Raw genomic sequence first — 14,843 nt, forward strand, 5'->3', positions numbered from 1 at the left:
ACCCTCAAGTATGCTTCAAAATCAGTAAAATTCACGGGAAAACTGGAATCTTTCCAGCTGTGAGTAGGGGAACTAGCATGTTCTTCACTTTCTTCGGCAGACTCACCATCTTGAGTGTTTGGACTCAGAATTTGGGTTCGAAGCTCCTGCAGGCTAATTCCCAAACACCTGCAGACCTCCTCAGGGCTATAGGGCTCGGGGTGAAGGGCATCCTCTGTGATCCACAGCATTTCTTCCAGACTGACCCCCAGTTTGCTTTGCACCTCCTCTAGTCGTAGTACTTTACCCCACTGTAAGCCTCTGTACTTTGCCAGGAGCTGCAAGTTCAAACCAAGATAATGGTTAGATTTCATTTCAGAAATCGATATGTGCCATTTTAATGAGACAAATGCAACTGTTTTCTTTTTTCCTTTCAACCTATCCACATTGCCCACCATTGCTTGCAAATGTACACTGGGTTCAGATGTTTGGAATTAAAACATGCTTGTGTGACACTCACAGGCTAGTTAAACATTTTTCTTTAAAAAACCTAATATCCCACTGGGTTTTTTTTGTTTGTTTGTTTCTTCCCCCCCCCCCCCCCCCCACCCCGCCTGTCACCACTTTCCCTCGGGGCTATTGCTTTGAATGATTTTGTTCTTTTTATCCCTATTCACTTCATCCCTAATACCCTACTCTCTATAAAGTCTACAGAAAACTATTCAATTCTCCTGTGACCTGGGTCCTGAGGTGGACACTGTATGCCCGATTTCATTAGAGCACTTCCTGTTTACCACATGCTTCTTTGAAAACAGCTAATGAATTTAAGTATCTGGGCATTTGGAGTAAAGTCCCAGATTTTAAATGAAAACCTCATTGGTGACCTTATGAAAAACCACTTCATTAGGTCGCTGGTGGAACTAGAGCTGTATGTTTCTCCGCCCTCAAAAGAGTTTGGCTTCCAACTGCATCTTGAGGCATCCCTCAGCCTGATGGAGAGGGTTAAGTACAAACAAAACCTTTGTAACCAGGTCTACCCATGGGAACCTCAATCCAGAATATGTTTTTCTCATTCTCCCCAAACCACTGACTGAGCCCTTCAGAGCAGGTGACCTGATGAAGTAAAGATATTCTCATCCTGAAGTCTATAAAATTCATTCCCTGGGTGTGAGGCAGGTGCAGACAGTACAAACAGCAAAAAGAAACAAGCAAAAGAAGGGAAAACTCGTATTCAAGGAAATGTGCATCTGATTTACCCTTCTATTATGCTGATGATTTGATTTTCCTTTCTTTTAGACAGGAAGCAGGGTTTACCAAAAGACCATTGAACTTTGGTTAGGGCCACTCACTTCTGAAGAATGTTAATAACAGAAGTTCTTATATTCATTAATCCTCTTTTTAAAACTCTGGCTCATACATTTGAAAGGAGTTAATGATTTTAAGGCAGAACTGGGAAAAGAGAAAAAGAATTATATTTTTCTGTTCAATTATTTCACAGAACATGGTGCCATTTTTAAAGCAAGGACTAAAGCTAAGATCTTTCTTCTGACTTTGTCTGCTTAGCACACTTAGTGTTTACAAGCAGGGCTAGACTGAGACCTCCACAGATTCACTTGTTCATTTAATTCAGTCATTCATGGTCTATATTCTAATGTATTCCAAAAATAATTTCAGATAACTTACAAAGACATATATAAAGCAATATATTTATTTTATATAGAAAGAGCTGAGGTTGATAATCTCCTAGAATGATACTTTCGTGAAACCCCGATCCAAACCCAGCTGAAATAAGCAATGAAGCAAAGAGAAGTAACTAACAACTGTGTAGTGCTGTATGATTTAAAATGTGCTTATTATTTATTTTAATCTTTACCAACCTTGTGAGATGGGTATTATTACTTTATTTAAGTGGTAAGAGTAGATGACTTGCCCAAAGTCTAGTAAGAAACAGAGCTGGAAACTGAACTCCAGTCCTCTGACTCCGTCTGGCTTCCCCAAGGTCACAATCTCAGTGAGTTATAGCTAGTATCTATGCCATCTCATCTCATCTCTGCTCACACTAGTTCAAATTGCCACTCAATTCCTGCCAATGGATTTCTAAGCACAAACTAAGATTTGTGCCAGAAATGAACAGCCTAGGGGCACCTGGGTGGCTCAGTGGGTTAAAGCCTCTGCCTTTGGCTCAGGTCATGATCTCAGGGTCCTGGGATCGAGCCCCGCATAGGGCTCCCTGATCAGCGGGGAGCCTGCTTCCTCCCTCTCTCTCTGCCTGCCTCTCTGCCTGCTTGTGATCTCTCTCTCTCTCTCTCTCACTGTCAAATAAATAAAGAAATAAAAATTTAAAAAATCTAAAAAAAAAAAAAAAGAAATGAATAGTCTAGTGACTTAAAAACCCTTCCATAGATGGGTTCTCTCTTAGGAAAAAAAAAAAAAAAAGGAAGGAGGAGGAGGAGGAGGAAAAGGAAAAACACCAAAGAATGGTCCCCAAGTAATTAGAGTGGGCTTTTCCTAAGAACCTTTAAGTCAACAACAACCTTAAATTTCCAGCTCAGGCTCACTTGAACAAGTCACACTGCCTCAGGCACTTGATCCAAGGAAACTGGGCCAGGGATGTGTGAGGAGACAATCTGGGAGAGATGCCTGCTGCCTACAAGGTTGTTTTTCAAAGGCAGCCTCCCTGAGTGCTTTCCTTCCACAGGCAGAGGCACTACCACACAAAAGCTAGCATTCACTCCAGAAATATCCCAGTTTGCTGTCGGGTCCACTTAGCCCCCAGGTGGAGGGTCCACATAGCCAATCGGTCTGTACTTCAGTGGAGGATGAAATCTACACTATGCCGTCAATGACAGCTGCAGGGCCATGAGCCACTGACGAATAGCACACTACACTGTGTGAGTAAAATTGGAAAGCTGCTTAAGCCCTTTGAAATCTGGCTCAGGAAGCAGAAGGATGACTTGCAGATGAGGGAAGTGGGTGGGTAAGATCACTGTCGCTCAAAGACAACTTCATGAAGGAATTTGCCACTTGTGGCCTTGGTGATGGCCTACATCACATTTGTGAAGCAGGGCTATGAGTCAGGGCTATGGGTCATTTCATCACAAGCTCCTCACTTGTAGCAGGGTGGGGAAATAAGAGAAAGTGGCTCTTGGTCAACATTCACCACTTTCTTCTCACCACTGCAAATATTAAGTATTCATATTAGATACCACTTCTGGGAGGTTCCCGAACCTGTTCCATGCTCTGTAGGCAAGAAAGCAGGCAACAAGTGTTTTGTCTGCAGACATGGAAAGAGGCAGATAAATAGTGCTAGGATCCTGTCTCAGGTTGGTGTCTCTCAGAAATGGGCTCTGAGGCAATGATTTTGGGGGAAGGATGATTCCAAGATGCTGGTAGAGGAGTGGAAAGTGAGACAGGAACAGAAGTCAATGCAAGGTGCAGTGACATGGACAGGTGAGGCGGGGCCTGCTGAACCTGTGTGTAAATACCTCTCATGTGTCCTGCCTGTGGGCAAGAAAGCTAAAATATTTACCCACTAATTCTCATCTAGCCCCCCACTGAGGGTACTACAAAGGACATTAGTTCCCTAGCACCTCCAGGTCGTCTCAGGTGCACACTTAGAACTCAGCCCCTGCCAGAAAAAGCCCTCAGTCTGGGACAGTTGCTGGAGCTCCCAGTGAGAGGATGTGCTAGGAGAAGGCTAAGATCTGGACCCTAATTCAGGAAACTAACTGTCAGAATCCACCTCTCTTTGACTATCCCATTGCATTTAGCAATATTAACAAAGCAATGGGAAAAGTACCCAGTCTTCTCTTCCCCCTGGTCAGCAAAGGCTAAAATTTCTAATCCCTTCTCTGACTTACCTCTAAAAACAACAATTCATTCAACAAGCTGTTTTCCACACAACAAAAGCAGCTATGTTGTTTTCGTTTCTGGTTATGTAAGTCACACATGCTTATTTTTAAAATTTCAAAAAGCACAAAACAGCTCAAAGCACAAAAAAATACGAAGTAAATCATTTGTAATTACTCCAAGATAACCACCAACCACTATTTTGATAACCATACTATTATATTTATGCGAACTTTCTGCATACCTACACACATAAAGTTTGATATTGATGTGATCATACATAGTTGTTTCTTATCATGAAGACTTATTTTTTGCTTATGTCCCCTTCCCCCCCCCCAACTACATAGAGCTGTTCTCCAGTATTCCACAGCAGCTGGTGACTTCCATGTGCATGTTCTACTCGTCACGATCATGAAAACAGCACAAGGTTGACCTTCCTGAATGTTAGTAATCCCTGCTGTCTGCACTCAGGCTACAGGATAAATCTGAAGAAACCTGCACAACTGTACAGAAGAGATCGACGACAGTTCTCACTGTACCCTCAGCACATCCTGGAGTCGCCAGATATTGTGCTCTGGATCTAACTCCCTAACACGCCTAACTCCCATGGGGCACAATGGAAAGCACAGGAGTGGAGACACATCTGGATGCCTGCACTCACTTAAAACAGGTCACTGCCTAACCTGGCCTGATACTCCCAGCATGTAAAAAAGGCATACTTAAACTTAATGGCTACTTCACAAGCTACTGTGAAGATTCAATAAGATAACAATGAAAAATATCTAGCGGCCCAGATGAGGCACTTTTGTGAAGAGCAAGTTTTCCTCCCTCCCCACATTCCCCTCTCTTATTAGTTCTCACCCACCTGACACCTTCTTCCATGCTTTGAAACAGACAGATCTCTGCTGTCTTAAAATCCTTAATCCTAAAGCTACTACTCTTTATCTCTCCCACTCTTTGACTAACTACCAGTGGCCCACAGTCTAGGCCTTCAGTAGCCACTCTCACTATTGAGTGTGGCCTCCCAAAGATTTTTCCTTACTTCCCGAACCACTTCCACAGCCACTGGAGTTTTCTCGGTCCTTTAGCCTTAACAAGGCAATGGCTTCTGGCACTCTTCAGTGCCTACTTTCTTCCAATTCTGTCTTATTGCTTCTGTAGCCTTGAATTTTCCTGGTTTCTCTCTCACCTCTCTGGTCCTTGCACCATTTCTTTCCATGACTCATTTTTCCCCTTCTATTACCTACTTCCTAACTGAAATCACCTTCCAAGGTTAACCCCTGGCCTTCTGGCCTTTTCTTGCCACATTCTTTCCCTCAGCACATTGAAATTAGTTCTTGGTTTCAACTACTGTCTCCAAACAAATACTCCTGAAGACTATCCCCCAAGCCCAGAGATATAGGTGAGGAATGGGGGAGAGCCTTCAGATGTATTCCTAACCAGTAGGAGAAAACTCCATGGGAAACATCACTACCTCTCACTTTCCAGTCGTCACCTTCCATCCAACCTTCTCTAAACCTACCAAGGACAGCACTGTGCTTTCCCCCCCCCCATCATTTCAGCTTGAAACTGCAGCTTACCAACTCAGTGTTTTTCCTTCAGTGACGCATATTTGCATGCGACTCTCCGGACCCTGGGCACAACAACGGTGTGCGGCTCCTGACCACAGGAGCTCACAGCCTACCAGAGGAGACAGGTGTTTCAATAACGATTACACTGTGAACAACTTAATCTAATTGTGATAAACTACTTTAATGGAAAAATACAGGAGGTGGTAAGAACATATAAAAGGACATTTAACAAGGAGAGTGGGAAAGCGTCACGGCGAAAGGAGAACAGACACCCAGTCATGGAGAGCTTTATACCCAACCCCCTTTACTAAGTTCAGTCACAGCTTCTCTCGTATCCCTCCCTCTGTGTTTAATCCTCACTTCTCTTCTACCAAGGCAAAAGTTCCTGCTGCCAGGTTAATACATCTAATACCTTGCTAACAGCATCAGCAGCTGCCCACTGCTCCTGGGACAAAGCCTGGTTGATCCTTAGTGCAGCACTGAAGGCCTGGCCACAGCCTGGTTCCACTAAACACATGGACCCTCTCTCCCCATATGCACTTCCTCTGCCCTGCAGCTTGGACCCACCATGCTGGGCCTAGTCCACACTAGAGTCTTGGCAGAGTGTGCTCGACTAAATCAGCAGTGCTGAACAAAATGGGCCACATTCTTAGGTCTCTGGTTTTCCCCCATTTAAATTCAAGGAAACTGCCAAAGCCTTGACATTATGCCCACTTCTCACGTTCTGTCACCAGAGAATAAGTTCCATATTGACCATTAAGTGGCAGGAGCTAAAAAAACTGGGTGAGTGATGACCCCTGACTAGGCAGGCTCTGTAAAGAATCACATTATAAAATTTCCTTGAAGTGCCAAAGGACCACATGAAACTCTCTCTTTCATTGCTTCAGCTGTTGCCACAAAGAGTTCAGGGTATGCAAAAGCAATGGAATAATTTCTCTTCCCTTTTTGACTTCCCATAATACTCATTATCAGCATCACACATTTTATCCCCCAATAGAATTAAGGGATACTCTTTTTCATAGACATAAAACATTTCTGGAAAAGTTTAAGCCACTGAATGTGTGTAAAGTATGAAAAATTTGTGCTCATTAAAGATTTCTGGCCACTTTGTTAATTTAAGAACATAAAAATGTGCTTCACATAAAAGTATCACTTACGTAAGTAATAATTATAAATCTCTACCGAGTTTGCTTTGAAATGTTCTTAATTTTAGTTGAAATGGCTCTGTAAGACTCTGACTTTCAATGAATCTGCATCAGTTAGTTTTTGGAAGCTATTAGAAAGAGAGGAGGAGGGAGAAAGAAAGAGGGACAGAAAGGAGACCTGAGGATATAGATGAAGATATCAACATGAAAGCAAAACAAAGAAAAACCATCTTCTTTGGTTCAGGGCACTTCCCTGTGTTAAGTAGGTACAAAAGGCACTCGTTTTCCTAAGAGGAGCTTGGAGAGCTGGGAGCAGAGTGGGAAAATAAGTGTCACTCGTTACAGTTTTGCTGTGTAGAGCTCCATCTGATCAGTGTCATTTTCAAAACTCTCCTAATTACTCATTTCTGCCCTGACATTTCATTTCTACTGTCTGAAAATAGAAAGTTTGTCCAGATTAAGACAATGTTCCGTACCTTTTTACATGGGAGGTTTATTTCCCAATTTAATGAGATCATTTCCAAACAACTATTATATTCATTCACATATAAATAAAAGAATGGAACCATATTGGAAGGAAAATATGCTTAGCAGAATTCCAGCCTATGTTGTTAGGCAAAAGTGTATTGTTTTTTTTTAATCTTTCTTTCTCTTTCCTTCTTTCCTTCTTTAATCTTTTCCATTTAAACTTTCTTTCTCTTTTCTCTTTCCTTCTTTCTCCATGCCTAGCATGGAGCCTCATGTGGGGCTTGAGACCAAGTGTCAGTGACTGAGCCACCCAGGTGCCCTCCCTAGGCAAAAGTGTATGCTTAACACCAATATCATATTAGCAGTTTTATCTTTATTTTAGTTTTATTTATTATACAGAACCTTGGATTCTAGTAGTTTGCAGCAACATGATTTAAGAAACATTTTCCATCTTGATAAAGTCTTTCACTTTACTTTCTTCCATATTTTAAAAGACAGGTAAGTTCAGAGTATGCTCCCACTGGGAGGAGTGAGCAGCAAAAAGCAAAGTTCAGATGCCAATTCACTGACCAGAGTACCTCTCAGACTCTCAGGGAGCTGTCAACTCCGGTTCTTGAGGAGGCTCTGCAGTGGATTAAGATTTCTACACACAACTGCTCCCAAAAGAGATGCCTTTTTTCCAGTCAACTCTGACCATTTCCCTATCCTGACAACTTTCACTAGAGATCCAGCACCACCACTGTATTCCTCTCTCTCCTTGCATCTCAGGAAGACAGGAGTCACAAGGTGAACCCATTTCACATCTCATACTTGCTGAGCTCACCCACAGATCTCGTAGAGGCTATCTCATTTTGTGATAAGACTTCGAAAACAATGTTGTGTATGCTTGAAGTCTCCTCAGGAAGGCAACACTTACTCATCAATCTCAAAGTAAAGTCAGCCTGAATAAGCCCTCAAACAAATAAGATGCTAATTTCTTCCATCTCCTGAAGGAGGAAGCTTGTCCTAAAGGAAAATATAGTTCACTGAAGCCTTGATATTAAAGTTTACTGCACTACTTCTCATGTATGCATTGATCAGATAACATCAAGAGTTTAATATTAAAACATTTCCTTTAAATAATTTTTAGAAATTATTTGAATGAGTAAATTCCAATTTTAAACATTTAAATCATGATTTTTTTAAAAAATGTTAATGCCAAAATTTTCCAGGATAAACAACTTTTATTTTAGTGGTTCCTCACATCTTTACTCTTCTTAACTTCACAACTTCAGGGGATGGGAGTAGGGTGAAGTGGCAAGTCAGTCACAAGGGATGACCCCACACCTTAGATATGTCCAGAGTAACTAGTCCAATATTCTCTTGTACAATATTGTAAAAGTAGGCAAAATAAATATGACAGGGCAGGCAACATAGGGAGTAGTCATTCATTTATTCAACAAATGTTTACCCTGTGCCTGTTTTGGCCTAAGCACTATGCCAAGCATTAGAGATATAAGAGTTATCAAGATGGACCCAGCCCTGGCTCTCAGATAAAACTGAATCAAAAGGAGGAAATGGACATTAAGCAATTGTGATAAATTCTGTAACTGAGAAGTGCAAGAGCTATGAAATAGAAGAGAGACTTACCTTAGTCTGGGAGTAAGGAGGTCAAGGAAGGCTTCCTGGGGGATATTTTGCCTGAGACTTCAAAGTAGGCTAGGGGAAGAGTGTTCTAGGCATGTGTAAAGTCCCTGGGGTGGGAATGAGCATTATGGCTGAAGTGTAAAGGGAGTGGGGGATGCTAAGACAAGAAGAGGATGAGGTGCACAGGCATCAGATCTTGCAAGGTTTTCTAGGCAGTGACAAGGACTTTTTACTTTATTCCAAGGAGATAAAAAAAGTTTTGAAAAGTGTAAACCAAGGGAATTATCAGATCAGATTTAAATTTCTAAACCACCATTCTAACTAGGAGAAAGCACAGTACAGCTCCAAAGCCAGAAACCTCTGGCTCCTAGCCTTAGTTCTCTCTACCTTTCTGGTCAGACCATGTACCTTTCTGGATCCTCCACAACATTTCACTTCTGTTACCTCCTGATCACATACTGACCATTTCCTACTTCACATCCTCTAATTTTAACTCTCCACTCTACTCTCTCTATTTTTATATCTTATATCCTTTTGTATACCTTCATGGTCCTAGGCATACAAGAGGTATTCAGTGAATACTTCCTATGTAGGTTGAAGGTTTGACTGGCAAGGGTCTTCTAAATTGTGGAACAGAGGACTGCCAAGACTCCAGGTTTCTGTTTCCTTTGCACACATGTAAAAGTCTTTTGGGCACAGGAGTGTTACAGTAAGTCTGTATTTTTAGAGCAACCAGTGATGGCCCACTACAAAAATGGTGCATCCAAGAGGACCAGCTGTTGAGGCTATCATCACGTTTGTCAAGGAAACAAGATCAGTTATGGTCACTTCCCATCAATCACCTCCAACTATCTTTCTCCACCCTTACCTAACCCATGGCCTATGCTTCACAAATATAAACTATCCTCTTCTCCCCAGGGGCCACCTAGAAGACTCAACTGTGAAGTTCATATAGCTTCTAAATACCTCGAGGTTGCAGGGCACATCTAGTAGGTTTATTTATCTCCTGAGTTTGGAATCAAATTGTTCTCTACCCAGAGACCTTCATTTAGAATGGTACTCCAGTCAGAATGATGCTCGTAACTTGAGGGAAAGAGACAGAGTAGCAGAGAAGAAAAAAAAAAAAAAAAAAAAAAGGACAAGAGAAAGCCTACTCCAAGTTTCACTAGATTGCCAAGTTCATACCTTTGCAGCCAGCCGACACTCCATCACCCTGATATTGAAATGAGAAGTCGCTGCCTTATTCATTTCCACACAACTGTTGGCAATCACAAATACTGCTCCACTTGGGAGTTTCACATCAGTTGCCCTCAGAGGACTAAATTCTATCAACTTGGCCTATTGGAACAAAAAAGACAGGTGAGATATAATGTATTAGAATTCAGAAAATGTTTAATCTTTTACTTATTTATTTACTGTAGCAAAATTTTTTCATAAAAATGCATTCATTCAATTCAAATATTATTTATTGACTTCCAGGCACTGTACTAGGCACTGGAGATGTAACAGTGAGGAAGACAGACACTGTCCCTGCCCTCATAGAGCTTACTATCCAGCCTGAAAGACAATCAAGTGGACAAATACATTCCTAGGTTGTGTTTCAATGGTCGAAAAGCCCAGGCTGCTTTATAGACACATGGTTGAAGAACTTGATCACCTAGTATAGGCTCCTTTATAAAAGGGAAAATCTACACTGAGTCTTAAAGGCTGAGCAAGAGTAGAGCAGACAGAGGATTTCTTGACCCAAACAGGATATCAAAAAGTGGGAAAAGCAAACACAAGTTCGGAGGCAAAAAAACATGAGGTGTTAATAAAGCTTTGGGTATTGAAATTTGCCTGGAGCTCAGAGTTTGAGGGTTGAGGGTTGGTGAGAGGGTAGAATGCAGAGGTAAAGCAGGAGCCAGACGGTGACGTGCTTTGCGAGCTCAAAGAATGTGGACTTTGTTCAGATTCTATAGCTAACTTACATTAACATCAGCACTCTTGCCACCATGTCTGCTTGTCAGGTCTCATCCAAAACACCCAGAGTATTTTCTTAACATTAAACCACATTTCCTCATGGTTCATGTCTTTGGCTTAGAGGAATCAAAAATAAATATTCTTAATAAGAAGATATCCAGGTATTCTTAGAAAATAGCCAAGCTTGTAGGAATCTGATGAAAAACTAGGAAAAGACTTTAAAGAAATGCCTGCTTCTATTTTGGAAATGGGCAGTTTATGGGCAACAACCAAAACCTCTACCCTGCCTAAGAGAGTTGATAGCCAAGGGGAAGTGGTACCCAACTAAAGAATTCATCCCTGGCTTCCTGTCAACATTCTTTTCCCCACCACTGAAGCCCCAAAAATGTTGACAGAGAAAAACGATACCAAAGAGTAAATTATAAAAAGAGGGGTTGTGAATATATGTGGTAAGAGAAGTTAACATTTGGGTTTAAAACCAACAAGAGATTATGAAAATGCCATGAAATGAGTGATTCGGGGCAAGAGTGGGAAAGGTGGTCCCAAAAACTAGGAAGTTGAGAAATCTCATCTTAACAATGAAGAGAAAAAGAAGGAGGGAATAACTAGGCACAAGAGAAAAACAGATCTGAGGTATGATTCTGGAAGCCTGAGGAAGAGGTGATCAATGTGAAACAGATTACATGAACTGGTAGCAGTCCTGAATTACAAAGTAGATGATAAATACCATTTACAATAGAACCTAATAGAATTGACTGCCCAGAACCTCTTCATATGAACTTTCCCTAGTTGATATTTCCAAATAGCTCAGTATCACATACAGTTCCTTCTTCTGCAAGAAATGATATGGACTGGTCCATCCCTCCTCCTTCAGTGCCAATATAACGCTCACTCTTGGCACAGATTTCCGCAAGTTCCACCTGAAAAAGTAAAAATTGATTTACACTATGAGTACAGTCATAATTTATTTCTCATTCATTTCTTACTCCAGGCATGACAGTTTTGAATTCCAGTGCTAACTCTGATCATTTGACAGAAGCTGCCTGAGGCACTGTGTTAACAAGGACTCTAAGACTACCACTGAGCTCCATAAGAAAACATACCATGATGAATTAATGTTTCCAGTGGGATGTAATGAGATACTGGCTATGCATGCCATGTATTTGCTCTCCATAAAAGACTCCATAAGGCAAGCAGTTTCTTCCATCTTTCTATTTGCCCCATCCCTCTCTATACTAGTATCACCAAAAATCTTATATGGGTACTCACTTATCCCTCCCTTCATTTGTCTGTCTTTGTTTCCCCACAGTGGACTTTTCTAGTCCCCATACAGCCAAAGTGGGGTCACGCAACTTTATCCTCCAGTCCAAAAGTAAGGCCGTCTGTATGGCATTTCCATTAAAGATAAAAATCATCATGAAATTCTCGTCATTTCATCAAGAAAGAAATTTCATCCCTTTCATCAAGAAAGATCATGAACTAGCATCATCTCCCCCAGACACATCTTCCTCCAACCATGATGAAGAGGCCCAACACACAAACGCAGTTCTAATCCAAACTGAGTATGTCAAAATATGTGTTTAAGAATCTTCAATGGCTTCCTACTAATTAATGAAATAAGCTTAAGCTCCTCAATCTGGCATTTCAAAGCCTTCTAAAGTGTGCAACCAGTTTGCATATGAAATCATATTATCTACCACTCTTTTCCAATTAGATTTGTCTCCTTGACCATCTCACACATTTGTGCAACCTGGTATTACCCCCTATCTTCTCTCATATAAATCCTATAGCCAGTCAATACCTGGCTTACCAACTACCTACTACGGACAAGTCATTGGGCTGACCACTCAAATCTTCTTCCCTCATAAAGTATTCCTCACATATTGTTCTTACTAAGGCATCCTCTTTCTCTGAACTTCTACAACAATTATAGTTAGGATCATCCATTTACTCACTCTACTATTCATCCATCCATCCATTCATTTTTTTTCTTTCTCCTAAGACTTGATTCAGGCCCTTATTATTTCTTACCTATTTTTACTGGAAGATCCTCCTGGAGTGATCATTCTGAAGCTGATAATCATCTCTGGCCTGCTTGGTTGCCAACACCCTGATGCTCTTATTTCTCAACATGCCTTTAAGTCCATAATGACACAATGTCTTTAATGACATCCCTCTCTCACCTCTCCAGTCTGCTCTCTTACCACTAACCCTGGAAACCCTAAGTTCGGACCAGGAATACCGAACAAATACTTTTCTTTATCATCCTTAAGCTCTTTCATCTCTCAGTCCCTTTCAAAGTGCATTTTACAGTCCTTCTTACTCAATAATCCCCTCTCCAGCATCCCCCACTAGTCACCAGGACCAACTCAAGCACTGTCTCTCCCTGGAACCCACACCACCACCTATATGCACACACACCACATAACACCTCCTCTGCATTCCTGTGTACTAATTATTCTATTCTCATTTATCAAACCATGCTTTAAGTGTAGGTTTACTTGTCTTTTTATCCACCAGTCTATGAAAGCCCACTTAACTATTGTGACTAAATCCCAGTGTTTATTTCTGTTCTTTAACTGTGTCAGCTTTTGATCACATCTGTTTACCCTGGAAAATTGTCAGTCTTATCAGAGACAGACAAATTCTGGTTTTTCTATTGTGTTCCCAACTTCACACAATGCTGAGCAACATAGTAAATAATAAATACCTGCTGCTTTCACTTTCTGAGAATAGCTGCCCCAATACCGTGTGAGAGAGTCTGTGTCACATTCCTTGTTGGTCATGTGGATTCACTACCTTCACTTGTGACATGAGGTAAACTTGGGACTTTGATATGATGGGCATTGCAAATGGCCTTGCTAAACACACAGCCAAGTGACCTGCCCATTACAGGCACATTAAAAATATACCAAAAACTAACTATGTACCGGGTGGTGATTAACATAATATAATAAAAAATGAATTGAAAAAATAAAGTAGCAAATAAAAGGTCAAAACACCTAGATTTTAAAATGTAAAGAAATAACATATGCAGGTGAGGAAGTCCACAGATCATTCGGTTAAGAATGATGAGACCTGCATCTCTCTGTCACCCTCAGCCAGTGTGAAAAGGCACCTCCCCAGCAACATCCATAACAGCCACATTTACATGCTAAGTATCTGGCATAATCTCTTCTGCGAGCAGTATCTCCTCTGGTTATCCTCCTCACACGGATGAGGAAAATGGGACTTGGAGACATATAACAGAAAGTGGAAAAGCCATTTGAACCTCCTCTGCCTGACTCCATAGCCTTTGCTCTTTTCACACTGGACTTCATTACTCCTCTCCTGGCCCCAACCCTGGAGATAATATAACCTATTTTCTCACTACCTCGAAGGGATGTGAAACGACAAATGAGATCACCAAAAGTTAAGTATCCTCCCTTTTAAGAGGAAAGAAACTAAAGCACTGAGAAATATATGCTTATTGATTATTTTTTAAAATGTCTTCCATGTAGCAACAATAGGATACTTTTACTTTAAACGCAATGTTAATTTTTCCAGACTATCTATCTGGATAGAATTCAGAGGGACCCCAGAAGCCCCAGAAGCTCAGTGTCAAGGAGAGACCACCTGCAGGGATGTGGACATCCCTAGACTTTGCTGAATTCTGACAGATGGATCCCATGACTGGACAGACAATACCCAAGAGTTCTAAATGTGAGGAAACAAAAGAAAATGAACATAAGGAAGCCAAAAAATGAAAGGATGATTCATCTTACAGTCCCCCCAAAGCACATATGGAAATCAGTAGTAAATATGGAGGGAAAAAAAAAACAGTATCAGACACCTCTAAACCTTGGTTAAAGTCCCAAAGCTCCTGCCAACTGGCTGTTGTAGATTTCTTAATTTTTCCAAGTTTCCATTTCTTCATATACTATTAATAATAATAATAACAGTTAAGATTTATTGAGCACTTACTACATGCCAGGCACTGTTCTAATTACTTTGTATGAATTCATTATTTACATCTTATAATGACACTATAAGATAGGTAGTATATACTCATTTTACAGATGAGGAAACTGAGCAGGTTTATTAGCTGAGACTAAGCTAGTAATTACAAAAGGTGAAATTCAAACAAATTGTCTAACTCCAGAGCCTATACTCTTAATCACCATGCTATATAACCTCCTATCCATAATATGGAGAAAAATACCCACCTGCCTAGCTATGGGATTATTGTGATAATCCAATGAATTAA

General features: G+C 41.0%; 1 protein-coding gene across 7 annotated transcripts in view; it reads right to left on the minus strand.

Moving 5' to 3' along the window:
- GALK2 (galactokinase 2) overlaps positions 1 to 14,843 on the minus strand; it is a 109,603-nt gene that overhangs the window by 29,643 nt on the left and 65,117 nt on the right. For all 7 annotated transcript variants that reach the window (XM_032856538.1, XM_032856540.1, XM_032856537.1 and 4 more), the window contains 3 exons: positions 11,419 to 11,517; positions 9,824 to 9,976; positions 107 to 317 (listed from right to left, as the gene is read on the minus strand). In XM_032856538.1, coding sequence (XP_032712429.1) covers positions 107 to 317; positions 9,824 to 9,976; positions 11,419 to 11,517 — 463 coding nt within the window. The remainder of the gene's footprint in view (positions 1 to 106; positions 318 to 9,823; positions 9,977 to 11,418; positions 11,518 to 14,843) is intronic.

The sequence above is a fragment of the Lontra canadensis genome, unplaced genomic scaffold, assembly GCF_010015895.1.
Source record: "Lontra canadensis isolate GAN:19392208 unplaced genomic scaffold, GSC_riverotter_1.0 scaffold12, whole genome shotgun sequence".
Taxonomy (NCBI): domain Eukaryota; kingdom Metazoa; phylum Chordata; class Mammalia; order Carnivora; family Mustelidae; genus Lontra; species Lontra canadensis.